The 17,269-nt window shown below is 36.8% G+C and overlaps 1 protein-coding gene across 6 annotated transcripts in view; it reads left to right on the forward strand.

The window, feature by feature from the left end:
* The window catches only part of ROCK2 (Rho associated coiled-coil containing protein kinase 2), a 141,605-nt gene that overhangs the window by 72,416 nt on the left and 51,920 nt on the right, over positions 1-17,269 (forward strand). For all 6 annotated transcript variants that reach the window (XM_043604519.1, XM_043604517.1, XM_043604520.1 and 3 more), the window contains exons 4-5: positions 794-931; positions 13,055-13,315. In XM_043604519.1, coding sequence (XP_043460454.1) covers positions 794-931; positions 13,055-13,315 — 399 coding nt within the window. The remainder of the gene's footprint in view (positions 1-793; positions 932-13,054; positions 13,316-17,269) is intronic.

The following is a 17,269-nucleotide window of genomic DNA, read 5'->3' on the forward strand; positions in this document are numbered from 1 at the left end:
CTCCTCTAATAATGTTGTAAACATTTTTTTTTAAAAGCAACATTTAACAGCGTTGTTGGAATTTGCTTTGAGATAGTTTGCTAATCTGATACAAATCAATTAAAAATCTGGTCTGTCTGCTGTGGAAGGGATTTCTGGTTTTCAGATGAGGATCCTTTGTGCCCTAATCCCCTGCCCACCGTCCATGTTTTCATATTGCTTTCACATGTGTTTATTTTCAGCATTCTATAAATGTCCTAACACTCTCAAAAAGAAGGAATTGTGTTTCCAGTTTAGTAATTTAATATAGAAGATAGATATAATGTGTGGCCCTCATCGTAAATTTGACCCTTTGCATATAGGATTCTTTTTATGTAAAATTAAAATATGTCAAGATTCTTCAAATTTTAAAATATTTTAAAATGAGAAGTGATGTAACTTAATACAAAAACCTTTGTAATCGTGACTTTTGATTAAGCAGTGTTCATTCTGGGGTGAATTTCTTTATATCCATAGTGATATTTTGTTTACTTATTATATCAAATATTGAGAGGGGATGTTAAAATTTCCAACTTAAGTTATGGATTTGTCTGTTTCTTTCTTTAGTTCTGTCAGTTTTTGGTTCCTGAATTTTAAAGCTTATTTATTAGATGCATACATATTTAGAATTTTTATGCCTTTCTGTTGAATTATACTCTTTTTATCTGAATTATTCCCCATTTTTTTCTTTGCAAGTCTTTAATAATAGAATAATAGTATGATCTGTTCACCTTTCTCTCATAAAATTATTTTTGTGTTTTTAAAAAATCTATAGGTTCGTCACAAGGCATCACAGAAGGTTTATGCTATGAAGCTTCTTAGTAAGTTTGAAATGATAAAAAGATCAGATTCTGCTTTTTTCTGGGAAGAGAGAGATATTATGGCCTTTGCCAACAGTCCCTGGGTAGTTCAGGTAAGCCTACAAACTTTTCTAAGTTTATTTCCTTTTTTTGTAAGTGCTTATTATCCATGAGATGTGATTTTGTATGTTGAAAGTCCTGTGTCTCACTCCTATAGTAACAGTGCTGTCATTTTTAATAAGATCTGATTCGATATGCTTGTTTAATGTTCCTAAATAGTATGTCATACAGACATGACCTGTAATTCTTAAATTGGTGTGTGAAATCAAGTATTATTTGCAACTTTTTAGAAATTCCTTTATGAAGAATTAGATCGGTTACCAGTGTGCCGTTTATTCCCTGCCTACACTTTCTCACGATTTACATAATAGGAACAGGAACCAGCCTGTCTCAAAAAAACCCAAAACTTCCTACAGTAAAAATCTTGAAATCCTCCGAGTCCTTTATATATTACCTACTGTGCACGACAGCATTGTGCTTCCTGAGTCAGCCTCTTGTTTGTGAAGTGAGGAATTTATAATTGTATTTTTCCTCCTTTTCAATTTTATCCCTTACTAGCTTTGCTTCTCTAAAGATGTTTTTATATTAATATCTAATTCTGCAACCATTCTGAACAAGTATCACGAGTGAGATCAGGTATGTACGAATGCTTGTTCAGAATGCTTACTAAATGATTTGGGAGTTTGATACCTTGCTTGTGGAAGGCGATTTGCGGGTAAAAAATTTTGCCACGTGAACGACGATGTAATTTAAAAGCTCATTACTATTGCTTTTTTAACGGTGTTGAGCTTCAGTGCTTTCTCTCCACTTAATTTCTGTTATTGTAGCTAGTGAATAGAAATTCTTATATGTGTACTGAAAACTAAAGTTTTTGTAGCAAATCGTATATCATAATAATTTACTTAAGGAATGATGGTAATAAATTATTCCACTGTTAGCTTTAAATTGCTTTCATAGTAACAGAATCATTGCTGTTTCTAGTTCTGATCTTTAATGTTGCTAAGTGGACCCTTATAAAATGTTCATTGAGATAAAGAGTTAATGGGTCTGTGGACGCCAGTCAGTAGTGAAACATTGTACAATTGAAAAAGTAACATAAGTCTGGCTTTCATTTATTTATCTCTATGATAAAGGATATTCCGTGCACCATTATATGTTTGAAATGTGTGATTTTGTGTGAAACCTTGTAAAAATGACTGACTTACTTCTGTTTATTGATTTAATTTTATTATTCAGTGATTTTCAATATATTTACAGAGTTTCAGTACATTTATAGAACATTTTTGTATCTCAGAAAGAAACCCTGAAACAGTTGGCAGTTTTTCCCCAATTCACCCTGACTCTTAACTCCTGGCAACCACGAATCTGCTTTCTAGGTCTGTGATTTGCCCATTTTGGGTGTTTCGTATAAATGAGATTATACAGTATGTGGTCTTTTGTGATATCTTCTTTCACTTAGCATAATGTTTTTAATGTTCATTCATGAATAGCATGTGTCAGCCCTCCATTTCTTTTTATGGCTGAATAATCATCAATTGTGTGGATATCCCACATTTTGTTCACTCATCAGTTAGTGGACACTTGGGTTGTTTTTACTTTTTGTCTGTTGTGAATAGTGCTGTTATGAACTCTTTCATATGGATTTTGGTACATATGTTCACACATTTCTGTTAGGAACCTACCTTGCAGTAAAATGAATGGGTCATAGCATATACTGTAATCAATTTTAGTAGATTATTTCCCACGTCTCAGTGCTTATTTTTTCACGACTATTCAATATTGAATTGCATGAAGGTCCCCATACTTTGTTACTATACTCTTGTTGGAAAGGGCTTTAAGAATTTTTCTTATATAAATTATGATACACCATATATTTTTGGCCCATCTCTATGTCTTAGTATATATTCTTAGTGTGATTTGAATTTAACAGAGGAATATTGGCATATTTTTAAAAACTTACTCCTTTGCTGATATAGAAGACTTTTTAATGCCATCTCTTATATACAGTTTACTGTGTTCTTTGCCTGTTTTTCTAATGTCCATATGTTTATGGTGAACACTTCCTTATTTTTCTTTATAGTTTTATACAGCTGAGTAGGTGTGTACCCTTAAGTACTTCAGTTTACTTTTAGCTTTTTGAAATTTAAGTTTAGGTATCTCTTTTAAAGTTTCTCAATCTAGGGTTTCCCTCTTCTTTTGTCTCATCAGTTTATTTGTGGAAGAAACCTGGATTTTGCTGCTTTTGTCTTTGTGTAGTTTAACTTTGTAAGTTGGTAATTGGATATAGAGGATCAGAATCAGGTATGACTTTGGAGAGGGTGGCAGGGCAACTTCATGGGCAGTGTTTTTTTTTTTTTTTTTTTTTTTTTTTTTTTTTTTCTGTTAGGCTAATGTCTGGTTTCTCTCTGTTATTTTACCAGCTACTTGTGCTTAATGCCTAGGTCTGTTCATTTGTTAAGGATTTCAGAATGGTGATGCTCCAATTCAGTCATGCCTTTTTTTTTTACCCTCCTAGTCGTTCTTTTTTTACTATATTGACTGGAATAGTTCTATAAAGAAAAATATTCCCCCATTTACTATTTGGTTACCTAGTAGTATAATTCTGGGTAGAGAAGGACAGGAAGGACAGGATAAATCCTTTATTTTTTTCCTTATATTTACCAGTTTTCAAAATAAAGGATTAGTTTCCTTTTATTCTCTAAAGGTGAACAATTTTGGGCGTGATGTATCACTTTGAACTCAGTCTTAAAACCTGTTTGATTGTTTCAGTCCTTTGAGTATCTTATTGATGCTCAAAGTTTGACACCTTTGTCCTGTTCAGGTTGGTTCCTGAGTCCTTTACCTTCCCTTCCCCTCCCTTCCCCACCCTTCTCCTCCCCTCCCCTCCCCTCCCCCCCTCCCCCCTCCCCCTCCCCTCCTCTCCTCTCTCCCCTCCCCTCCCCCCTCCCCCTCCCCTCCTCTCCTCTCCCCCCTCCCCTCCCCTCTTTTTTCTTTTCCTTTCTTTTCTTTATTAAAAAAAATTTTTGGGGGGGCGCCTGGGTGGCGCAGTCGGTTAAGCGTCCGACTTCAGCCAGGTCACGATCTCGTGGTCCGTGAGTTCGAGCCCCGCGTCAGGCTCTGGGCTGATGGCTCAGAGCCTGGAGCCTGTTTCCGATTCTGTGTCTCCCTCTCTCTCTGCCCCTCCCCCGTTCATGCTCTGTCTCTCTCTGTCCCAAAAATAAATAAACGTTGAAAAAAAAAATTTAAAAAAAAAATTTTTTTTTTTAGTGTTTATTTTTGAGAGAGATACAGACATAGGGCACAAGTCTGGGAAGGGCAGAGAGAGAGAGGGAGACAAAGAATCCAAAGTAGGCTCCAGCCTCTGAGCTGTCCAGCATAGACTGCAATGTGGGGCTCAAACTGAAGAACCGCAAAATCATGACCTGAGCTCAAGTTAGACGTGCAACCGACTGAGCCACCCAGACACCCCAGTTCCTGAGTCCTTTTGCTGTAAACTTAGCCGTCTTTGATAGCTTGCTATCTGATATTGTGGGAAGTTCCAGACCAATCTTGTACATTTTCTATCCTTGATGTGGAATTAATCATGCTTACACCTCCATCTTTTAATACATGGATGAATATTTCTTTAGACTAGATCCCTGGCATTGGATTTGCTAGGTCATATGGTGTGCACATTTCACACTTTGATAGATGGTGCCAAATTACCGTGTAAAAAAAGGTTTGTATGAGTTTATATTACTCTAATTATTTAACGTTTTTATTTCACTGCGTTTTAGCCAATACTGGAAATTGTAGTTATTTAAAATTTATATTAGTCATATCCTCAAGAAAAAAAGATGTTATTGTGTTAAGCTGCATTTCCTTGGTTAATTATGAGGTTCAAGGTATTCCATATGCTTGTTAGTAATTTGTATTCCTTTATTGCTTATCCCATTTTTCTCTGTGTCGTTTCGCTGTTTTAAAATCGATTTATGGGGTGCCTGGGTGGCTCAGTTGGTTAAGTGTCAAGCACCCGACTTTGTCTCAGGTCATGATCTCGTGGTTCATGGGTTCGAGCCCCGTGTCGAGCTCCGTGCTGACAGCTCAGAGCCTGGAGCCTGCTTCAGATTCTGTCTTCTTCTCCTCTCTCTCTGCCCTTCCCCACTCACACTCTGTCTCTGTCTCTCTCAAAAATAAAAAAACCGTTAAAAAAATAAAAGTGATTTATTAGAATGGTAATGGACCCTGTATAATGATTCTTTGTTATATATGTTGGAAATATATTCTCTTGGACTATTACTTGTCTGTTGCTTATTGAATCTTTAAACATAAATGTAGTCATATCTATGCATTCTGTATTTTGATTTTTGCTGGGGAATACCTTCCCCATCCTTAATTTATAAAAATATTCCTTTATACTTTCTTTAAATTTTTATATTTGATTTTATTAAAAACATTATTTTTACTGTTTATTTATTTTTGAGAGGGAGAGAGAAAGACAGAGTACAAGTGGGAGAAGGGCAGAGAGAGAGGGGGACCCAGAGTCTGAAGCAGGCTCCAGGCTCTGAGCTGTCAGCAGAGAGCCCAGCGTGAGGCTCGGACCCACCAACTGTGAGATCATGACCTGAGCTGAAGTCGGAAGCTTAACCAGCTGAGCCACCTAGACGCCCCTAACTTTTTATATTTTAATTTTGAGAGGAGTGGGAGTCTATTTCTGAGTCACCGGGAATTTATTTTTTTATATGTGTGAGATTTTCACAAATGGGCAGCCATGCCCAGTACCATTTGTAGAAATGCCTTTTTCCCATGAAATAAATGAAATGTCCTTTATATCATTGACTAAATTACCATATACACATGAATTTCTTTTGACTCTGTTCTGTTATTTTGGTTTGTTATTTGTTCCTGCACTAAAATCACATTGTTGTATCTGGTAGGGCACGTCTTCTCATTGATTTCCTTTTATAATATTTTTGTGGCAGTTCTTAATCATTTTTCTCTATGAAGTTAGAATTAGCCTTTCATTCTGTTAAAAAAATACACTACAGTTTTTTCTTGCATTGCTTTAATTGATAGATATTTTTGGTTCTTTGGATTATTTTGGAATATTAAGCCCTCCCATAACAGGATGGTATATCTCTCTGTATACAGTTTGCTTTTCAGTAAACTGTTTGCCATCAAATATGTTCAGAAGAAACTCAGGCATAAGAAAATTGGTTTTTAAAAATGTAGACGTTATAAAATGCCAAAAAAATAACATTGGTTCAGTCTTTCAGTGTAGTGTTGAATTAGTAGAAATTTTTATCCGTATCTTTTTCATTATTCTAAACTTAATGATTAAGTCTGATGTTTGCTGAAGCTTTCTGAGTAAGCTAGTAAAGGATTTGGTCTGTTTGTGCTTAGCTCACCAAGTACTTTTTAATCAGGAATAATGTTGAAGTATTTAAAAATGTTCTCTTTAGCTGCTTTCAAGATGGTTTTTTTGTTTAATCTGTTACTATAGTACACTAAATTTTTTTCAAGGTAGTATAAAATGTAAAGAAAATGCCACTTGCTATAATTTTGTATTCTGAATAGAGTACTGAATTTGATTTACTAATATTTTAAGGAATTGTTTGTGTGTATAAGTGACATTTGACCTTTGATTTAATTTAAAGTTTTTTTTTTTTTTTTAATGGGTGATGGGCATTGAGGAGGGCAGGATGAGCACTGGTTGTTGTATGTAAGCCAATTTGACAATAAATTATATTCATAGAAATAAAAAAAAAACACATGGGCTTTCTTGATTGGTTTTCGTATCATGGTGACACTACCCTAATAAACAGTTGAGAAACATACCACTTTTTTCTGAGCTTTGGTACAGTTATATAAAATAGAAACTCTTCATTCCCTGAGGCTGAATTGAACTTACTTGCAAATCTTTTTTTTTTTTTTTTTAATGTTTATTTTTGAGTGGTGGGGGAGGAGCAGGGAGAGAGGGAGACACGGAATCTGAAGCAGGCTCCAGGCTCTGAGCTGTCAGCACAGAGCCTGATGTGGGGCTTGAACTCACTGACTGCGAGATCATGACCTGAGCCGAAGTTGGACACTTAATGGACTGAGCCACCCAGGTGCCCCTTGCTTGCAAATCTTTTAAGCAAAAATTTTCAGTATATTTAATGACAAATATTTTAGCTTTTAAAATTTATTATGATAAATTTCAAATGTACCCCAAAGTAGAAAGAAGGTATATTGAATCCCTGTGTACTGTTCAGTCAGCCTCAACAGTTACCAACCATGGCCAGTCTCACCATGGTTCAGTCACACCAGAAATTGGCAAATTTTTTTTTTTTTTTTTTTTGTAAAGGGGCATTTAGTACATATTTTAAACTTTGTGGCCCAAGATGTCCACAAATCAAAGATTTTATGTTGATAGTTTATATAATGAGAAAACATATTTCTTCACATTGTTGATGAAATTCAAAATGTGATAAAAAGTACAATTTTTTAAAATACAAGTCTGTTAAGGAGAAGAGTGAATTTATTTTCTGGGGCAATAACATTTTGTTGAATTGGGGTTCACAGTCAATGTTTGTAGATGTTCTATTAATGCTAATGTGTAATAAGATTTTTTACATATTTTATTAGAAAATAGGGGCGCCTGGGTGGCGCAGTCGGTTAAGTGACCGACTTCAGCCAGGTCACGATCTCGCGGTCCGTGGGTTCGAGCCCCGCATCGGGCTCTGGGCTGATGGCTCAGAGCCTGGAGCCTGTTTCCGATTCTGTGTCTCCCTCTCTCTCTGCCCCTCCCCCGTTCATGCTCTGTCTCTCTCTGTCCCAAAAATAAATAAACGTTGAAAAAAAAAATAATAAAAAAAAAAAAAAGAAAATACCTTTTCACACAGGTAGGTACTGCCAGATACTATTATCCATCAGCATATGTTTTTTTTTTTTTTTATTTATTAATAGGATTTATTTTTAAAAAGTTTTACATTTATAGAAAAACTTGAGGAGGGGCGCCTGGGTGGCTCAGTCGGTTAAGCGTCCGACTTCGGCCAGGTCACGATCTCGCGGTCCATGAGTTCGAGCCCCGCGTCAGGCTCTGGGCTGATGGCTCAGAGCCTGGAGCCTGTTTCCGATTCTGTGTCTCCCTCTCTCTCTGCCCCTCCCCCGTTCATGCTCTGTCTCTCTCTGTCCCAAAAATAAATAAACGTTAAAAAAAAAATTTAAAAAAAAAAGAAAAACTTGAGGAGATGGTAGAGAGCTCTCATAATACCACCACCCTCCCACCCCGTAATGTTTCCTCTACTAACATCATAGTTTTGTACATTTGTTACAAATAATGAACCAGTATTGATACATTATATTAACTGAAGTCCATAATTGATTCAGATTTTCTTCATTTTTACCTGTGCTCTTTTTCTGTTCCAGGATCCCATCCAAGATAGTATGTTACTACATTTAGTTATCGTATCTTCTTAGGCTCCTCTTGGCTATGGGAATTTCTCAGACTTCCTTGTTTTTGATGACCTTTACAACTTTAAGGATTACTTATCAGTTAATATCGTAGGATATGTGTATAGTCTTCTATTAGAATTTGATGTTTTTCTCATTATTTAGATTCAGGTTATGAGTTTTTAGGGGAAGACTACAGAGGTAAAGTGCCATTTTCATCACTTGTTAAGAGTATATACCAATACTTTATTTATGACTTGATGTTGACCTCGAGCAGAGGATTCTGATTGAGCATATTTATCACTTGGAAGATGTTTATAGAATTCTGTTAAATTCTTATCTTGATATTTACTTTGTAACAATGTCATCACACTGCAGGTTAGTTACTTCCAACTGCAGATTGGGTAGAAGCTTCTCAATTACAGAGTTTAAATGGATTTTGAAACATGAAACAGCAAAAAGAAAAAAAAATACTGTTGGAACTGTGAGACTGTAGTTTGAGCTCAGAAAATACATCCCTTGCAAATTTGTGCACTTGAGTGGAGAGCTCACTTCTTGTTTTGATTTTGATAGCAATGGGAAGTACCAAAAGGGGCTTGATGTTAGCTGTCATCAAAAGTTTAAGTTTTGTATATAAGCCCTATTTTACCTTGTCATTTTAGGTTGTATTAATTACGAAACATTATTAAGGCTGCAGCTAAAGCTAATTTCCATGCTACTGAGTGTTCAGTAATAGTAGTTGAGGATGGTCTTGATGAGAAAAATTTCAGTTTCAGCTCTAAGCTCAGATCATTGCAATAAAACTTTCCCAGTGCTAAGCCGTTGATTGAACTGCTGTATGGAAAGTGAGTCAGGATACACATCTTCTATTTCTGACAAAAACAGATGAAGATGGTTAAGTCCACAAAGAGCAAATAACAACCATTAATAGTATTCATTTATTACATGAGATTCAAATGTATTTTCCAGTGAGTTCTTATATAAGATCAGTATTACAGAGACTAACTACAGACTTAAATGTCATACATTTTCACAAGCTTTGTAAATTTGTCTAATGAAAACCTTTTCTGCTCCACATATATTTTTACCACCGTCTTTTGTTAACACACCTACTTCAGTTTGTACTGAATTAGTGTTTTCTCAGCTTCTTCGAAAATATTTTTGCCTGTAGTTGACCTATGCAGACTGTTTATAGAGGCTAATTCTTTACTTCATATTTGGCACTTACTCCTCCAATAAATGGTAACAACTGCATAGTATCAGATGCAACATCTGTTGACTCACCAAGAGCTGAGAAAAACCACTCAAAATCATTTACCTTGTTTTTTAATTGACTACTGATATTGCCCCCAGTGTCCTCAACTCCTTGAGCAACTGTTGTTGAAAGACTGATAGCCTTGAGTTGATTTCCGCTGGACACGTTTCTTCTGCTGATGCAATGAAACACAATTAATTCGCTATTGGTAAATGGCTTTTCTTGCTTGCCTGATAAGCCATCTGGAAACATTCTTTGGTTTTGGTCTTACAAATGTTTAGAAAATTTTAACATTTTTCCATAGCTAATTTTAATCGTTTAATTTTGAAGTACTAAAAAATTACAAGAATTCCTGAAAGACTTTTTGCTCTCCTACCCCATCTTTTCTCCCTTTCTTCTGAGAGAGCGCTTGCTGTCCTAAAACTCGGATGTTTTTTTCTGTACTCAATCCCTCCTTTCCTTCTTCCCAACTAGATCTTTTATCATCCTTTTTATTTTTCTGATGTGATTTTTGACTAGTTCAGGTTTTTATTTACCTCTTGAGTCAGTTTATATTTTCTGTGACGGTATCTGTCTTCTTTTCCACTTTTGTATTGAATAGAGTATATGTACATTTTTTAGTCTTAACGTGTTTTTTTTTTGTTTTATTTACAAAATAACACCCTTACTTTGTTTTTATTTGTAATTATTTACTGCTTTAAAAGAATTCCATAGCTCCGGTTTTCTTTAGATGTATATTGTTCTTTTCTAGTTTCTTTATCTGCCTAATTTTTATTGTCCTTACTTTACAGTGCAGAGACCTGTGTGATTATTGGATAGTGAAAGGATAAGGAGAAATACCTATAAATGCATTTGAAGTTAATAAATTTCCTTTTGAGTCCTGCTTTAATTTTGTCATACTTTAAAATATCTTTTTTTTGTCTTAAAAATTTTTTTCTTCATGTTTGTTTTTGGGAGAAAGAGCACAAGCAGGGGGAGGGAGGGAGACATAGAATCTGAAGCAGGCTCCAGGCTCCGAGCTGTCAGAACAGAGCCTGATGTGGGATTCGAACCCACGAACTGTGAGCCAAAGTTGTACGCTTAACCGGCTAAACCACCCAGGTGCCCCATGTCATACTTTAAAACAAACAAAAAAAAGATTTTATTTGTGACATACACTGAGAAATATATAAAACAGACACCGAGAAATTTATAAAACAAACAACAGGATTTATCACAAAGCAAACACCCATGTATTTACTACTCAGGTCAAAAAATAAACATTGCCAGAATTCCAGAAGTTCTCTTGTACTCTTTCCTAGTCACTACCCCCGTGTGTTCCCCCGAATATAACCACTCTTCTGACTTTATTAGTAATCATTTCCTTGCTTTTCCTTCTCGTGTATCACCTAAACAAGCACCCATGATCTTTAGTTTTCCTGTTTTTTGAACTTTATATAAGTGAAATCGCTGAATATCTCTTTTGTATCTAGCTTTTTTGTTCAGCATTATGTTGGAAAGAGTTGTCGAATCTAGATTGCTACAGTTCATTAATTTCATTGCTGTGTTTTATTCCATTGCATGTATATATCATAATTTATTGGTATATTTCAAAATTTTATTTGTTACAAGTAGTGTAAATGTTTCTTCTTTTTAATTCCTTTTTTTAAATCTTTATGTATTTTTGAGAGAGAGACAGAGTGTGAGCAGGGGAGGAGCTGAGGGGAGGGAGACACGGAATCAGAAGCAGGGTCCAGGCTCTGAGCTGTCAGCACAGAGCCCGACGCGGGGCCTGAACTCACGAACCGTGAGATCATGACCTGAGCCGAAGTCGGATGCTTAACCAACTGAGCCACCCAGGTGCCCTGTAAATGTTCTTGTACTTAATTCTGCTGCGTTTATTCCTAGGAGTGGCATTTTTGGGTACCTGTAAGTCTATCTTAGTAGGTGGTAATAGCTTTTTTTTCAACGTTTTTGTTTGTTTGTTTTGTTTTATTTTTGGGACACAGAGAGACAGAGCATGAACGGGGGAGGGGCAGAGAGAGAGGGAGACACAGAATCGGAAACAGGCTCCAGGCTCTGAGCCGTCAGCCCAGAGCCCGACGCGGGGCTCGAACTCCTGGGCCGCGAGATCGTGACCTGGCTGAAGTCGGACACTTAACCGACTGCGCCACCCAGGCGCCCCAATAGCTTTTTTTTTCAATGTGATTATAGAGGTTTAGTTTCTAAGTTCCCTTTGTCCTTGCCAGCACTTGGTATTGTCACTTTTAAAAGTTGATCATTTTTGTGCTTGTGAAGTGGCGTTTCTTTCACAGTGAGTTAAATTTACCTTTCTTTAATGAAATTTCATGCCTTTTTGTCTTTGAATTTCTCCTTATGTGATCATCTTCTCATGCGTGCTTAAGTCTCCTCATTTTCCCATTACGTTGTTTGTTTGTTTGAAATAATTGATTTGTAGGAATTCTTTTTCTTTACTTGGAGCATCAGTTATTGCTTCGGTTCTAGTTTTTCCCTATTTATGGAAACCTTTTCTGTTTGCGTTGCTTGCTTCTGGGGGGGGGGGTGGGACGTGGGTGGAATATACAAATAACTTTTCTTCTGAATTTGTGATTCCTGTCTCTCTGGGGGGGTCAGTAGCAACCTAGCTAGGTGTAATACCTCTGGTCCCACTGCCACTGCTCTAGTCTAGATGCTGGTAGCACCTGCCATATGCTGCTTAGGAGCAAATCGTGGAGAATAGGAGAGGAGAAGGCCCTGTTTTAACTGTGGCTACCAGGGACTCGCTCTTTTCCAGTGGTGTGGTGCTTACTCACTCCCTCTTCTTCTGTCCATCCAATGTGGTTTCTGAAAGGTTTTTCTCAACTGCCTCTATCTCCTCAGCTTTCTTCTCTGTGAATTAGGTGCAGTAACTTGTTTTGTTTTCAGAAAGCTGTTTTTTTTTTTTAAATTATGAATTCTTTGGTTTGTTTTTTTTTATTACCTTTTATGTTCCTCATTTTTACGGTTTCTCTTTTAAAAATATTTCTTTTCTTTTTTTAATGTTTGTTTATTTTTGCGAGAGAGAGCATGAACAAGGGAGGGACAGAGAGAGAGTGAGAGTGAGTCTGAGGCAGGCTCCAGGCTCTGCGTCAGCACAGAGCTTGATGCAGGGCCCGAACTCATGGATTGCAAGATCGCGACCTGAGCCCAAGGTGGACGCTTGCCCGACTGAGCCACCCAGGCGCCCCTCTTTTAAAATATTTCTATTTAAATAGATTTTTGTATTCTCTAAGAGGGAAAATGACTCATTTATGTATTTCTTGTCAATAAGCATGAGGAAGATAACCATATAAAAAGTTTTGTCTGATACTTCCTTTTCCATTAAAGATGTCCAAATCTAAAATCAAAGATTGCATAGAATTAAACTCTCTTGGTTGTAAAATAATTTGCCTTTTTCAGCAGTAATGATACTTTTGGGTTTTGTTCCTATTAAGCTTTTGGTTTTCTTTTTTCTAAAAAAATGTTTTTTCCTTCCCATTTTGTTTTCCAGCTCTTTTGTGCTTTTCAAGATGATAAGTATCTGTACATGGTAATGGAGTACATGCCTGGTGGAGATCTTGTAAACCTTATGAGTAACTATGATGTCCCTGAAAAGTGGGCCAAATTTTATACTGCTGAAGTTGTTCTTGCTCTGGATGCCATACACTCCATGGGTCTCATTCACAGAGATGTAAAGCCTGACAACATGCTCTTGGATAAACATGGACATCTAAAGTTAGCAGATTTTGGCACATGTATGAAGATGGATGAAGTAAGTAATGAGCAAGTAAAAAAATGCTACTTTAAAAAGCAATTTTTTTAAATCTTTATTTATTTTTGAGAGAGAGAGAGAGAGAGAGAGAGAGAGAGAGACAGAGCATGAGCTGGGGAGCGGCAGAGAGAGGGGGAGACACAGAATCCGAAGCAGGCTCCAGGCTCTGAGCTGTCGGCACAGAGCCCGACATGGGGCTTGAACTCACGGACCGCGAGATTATGACCTGAAACAAAGTCAGACGCTGAACTGACTGAGCCACCAGGCTCCCCCCAAAATGCTACTTTTTAAAAACAAAAATAAAAAACTTCAAATCTTTATTTTTTTTGAGCAAAGATAAATTTAGTTTTGCTAACTGTGTAGTGACTGAGACAAAACTTTTTTTAACTGATCATCTTGTTACAGAGTGCTTTATTTATAATTATGTAGCATTGGATTTGGGGAATATAAGAGAAATAAGAATGCAAATAACTTTAGGCATCTTCCTCATAGAATGTTGATAAGCAGTTGCTACCAATCAAAACTACTGCGTGTGTAAAATGATCCAGGTGAAGAAATAAGACACAAAATATAAATTAAGGTACATGGGTATTTCCATCACCATTATTATTTCTGTATTTTTCCTTTAAAAAAAAAAGAAAGCTAAGGTAAGAAGTTTATGATCCTATCACCTGCTAACCCTGTCTGCGTCAACCACAGTGAATAAATTTGGGGACGTCATCTGTTGTGTACTTTACCTGGTAAACAATTCACATTTTGATCAATGGATTCAGTAGTGTTAACGTCATAGCTGATTATGTTGATTTATTCCTGTTGTAAAATTTACCTCTTTTTCTCTATAAGTGTACCGTATAATTCCTGTTTTGTTTTTTAGTTTCCCTATTGGATCTTGGGGGGTGACTTACATCCACCAGACTTTCTAAATGTTAACGTAAATTGACAGCAAACCGGATGCCATCTTTTGTATGGTGTTTATAACCTTCCAGTATGCCTGTATAGCTATTCATATTTCATAAGCAGAATACTTTATCAAAGAAAAAAGAATATCTTGTAAAGATACTTATTTTGAAGTAAGCTGATTTTCCTTCTCTTTGCCTCTTACTCATGCCACCTGTGTGACATTCACTTCTATAGATCATACTGCCCCCGTCAGCGATCTGGAATGTCCCGAGCTCAGCTCAGATTTTACCTCATTTAGGAAGTCTTCCTTATAGTCCTAACCTGATGGGTCACTTTCCTAATGTTCTCACTTATTTAGAATTTGTGCTGTGTTTCATAGGCCATTTTCACGTATCTAGGTTTGTATGTCCTGTCTACTCAACTAATACTTAACATTCCTTTCTCCTTTGGTCTTCTTCCTGGATTTTGTCCTTGTGTCCATGTTCTGCATTCATGAGTCCGTGTTTAATAGATGGAGCATTTGTCCCCAGAGCTCCCTCTTGTGGTATGAAATGGTTAATAGTAAATAGTATGAAATGGTTAATAGTAAAAATTATCTTCAATGAAAATAAAGTGTAAAATAATTTCTAATAGGATGCTAAACTTTTTTATGTCTGTTGTACAAACTGAGTGATGTTTATGTGTTGAACTTCCATGGGTGTATTCTGATTTTAATGAAACCAAAAACTTTTGGGAGGGTGTAGAGAAATAAGTCACGTCACATGTTTTTAGGGTAGTGAAAATGAAAATGACTAAGGAAAGAGGGGTATATAGAGTGTGAGAGTGTGAGAAACAGGACAGAATATGGTATTTATAGCATACTCTTACAAGCATGTAAGTGAATACTAAATTTAGCAATTTATTTAAAAAAAATTTTTTTTCAACGTTTTTTTATTTATTTTTGGGACAGAGAGAGACAGAGCATGAACGGGGGAGGGGCAGAGAGAGAGGGAGGCAGAGAGTCGGAAACAGGCTCCAGGCTCCGAGCCATCAGCCCAGAGCCCGACGCGGGGCTCGAACTCACGGACCGCGAGATCATGACCTGGCTGAAGTCGGACGCTTAACCGACTGCGCCCCCCAGGCGCCCCCCAAATTTTTTTTTTCAATGTTTTTTATTTATTTTTGGGACAGAGAGAGACAGAGCATGAACGGGGGAGGGGCAGAGAGAGAGGGAGACACAGAATCAGAAACAGGCTCCAGGCTCTGAGCCATCAGCCCAGAGCCCGACGCGGGGCTCGAACTCACGGACCGCGAGATCGTGACCTGGCTGAAGTCGGACGCTTAACCGACTGCGCCACCCAGGCGCCCCTAAATTTAGCAATTTAAATATCTTAAATTGTCTCTTAGTAAGACAAAATAAAATGTGGTATATATTATGTACTATTTTTTAAGTCAGGTACATATACCTGAGCTAATTATAATCCTTGGTTCATCGCTTATTGTTGTTAGTAGTCAACAGAAAGCCTTCATCTTGTTTTTATTTTATAATGTTTTCCCCCTTTCTGTTTCAGTCTTATTCTCTCTTTCCCTGATAAACCAGTGTCATGTGTTTACTATAAGTTCTTGCACGCTATTGATACGATGTACATATGTATAAATGGTATCATGGCATGAATGTCATTTTTTTAAACTTTGTTCGCTCAACACTGTTTTATATCTTTTCTAATATATATAAATTAGCTCATTGCTTCTTAGTATTCCGTAGGGTCTATCTGTTAATTTTACTTATTCCCCCTTATGTTGGATTCCTAGGCCACATCCATTCCCCTGCCACCAACAGTGCCATGTTGAGCCTAGTTAAACTTAGATGTTGAACATCTTTAGGTGTGGCCCATGTGTATTCTGACAAGGGTTTCCTCTGATACATACCTAGAGGTGGGACTGCTGACTCAGAGGGTACGTAAAGTACGAACTACCTGACCTCTGGAATGGCTGTGATTGTTACAGCCCCTGCTAGTAGTGCCTTAGCGACCCTGTCTCCGTGTCGTCACTCCCCCTTCCTGTTACTCACTCTCTAACTCTTACCAGTTCCATGGGTGTAAGGTAGTAGCTTAAAAGAGAATTGCATTTCTTTCATAACTAATGATAGCAAACTTTTCTGCATGTAATTGCCAGTCGTTTATCTCTTGAATTACTTGGGTGTCTTTTGACCCTTTTAAAAGCAGCTTGTTGAAGTGAAGAATTCCTTATGTAATCTCGACAGTGATTCCACAGATCTTCCGGTCAGCTACCCGTTTGTGTCTTTCGAACAGAAATTCTTATTTTCCATGTAGTGAGATAGGTATTTTTTAAATATTGAAGTTTAAAAATGTTGTTTGTTTTACCCCAGACTTCCATGCCTCAAGTAATAATAATGATGAGAACAACTATGTATGTTGAAGAACAAAGGAGTTTTTTATTAAAAACTGTAGTACATAGAATTCATAATCTTGTTATTTTAGCTGTTAATGTAAATAGTGCTGTTGCGTATTTCAGGTTCATTACTTTATCTGCCTCTGTTTGATTCTCATTATGGCCTCAAAGCTGTTAGAGGTGCTCCTGGCTTCATTCTCTTTCATCTGCTTGTCTGTGGATGGGATCAGCACCCTGGGGTGTGGGTCAGGTCTGGCCTGTGGCCTGTCTTGTACTAAAAACGGTTTGTCCGGTTTTAAAAGATCGTTAAAAAAAAAAAAAGAGAGAGAAGGTAGTAGATAGAGATCCTGTGTGGCCACAAAATCGAAAATATTTACTGGCCCTTTAAAGGAAAGTTTGCCAACCCTTTACTACAATATTGACTGAGATTCTCAAATTATTTTTTAGCTCTTCTGGCATCATATGAAACAATATGCCGTGGATAAATGCAAAAATAAAATACAACTGAAAATTATACAAGGACTAGACTAATTTGTTACTGTCACCGTTCATTAAGAGTAATGGTATATCTCATTAAGTTCGCTCATTAATAAACTGTGGTTAATACAGGGTTTTTTTGATGCTGTTATTCTTTTTCTCTCTGGAAAAAATATGCAGATGTAC

Source organism: Prionailurus bengalensis, chromosome A3 (genome assembly GCF_016509475.1).
Source record: "Prionailurus bengalensis isolate Pbe53 chromosome A3, Fcat_Pben_1.1_paternal_pri, whole genome shotgun sequence".
NCBI classification, from domain to species: Eukaryota; Metazoa; Chordata; class Mammalia; order Carnivora; family Felidae; genus Prionailurus; species Prionailurus bengalensis.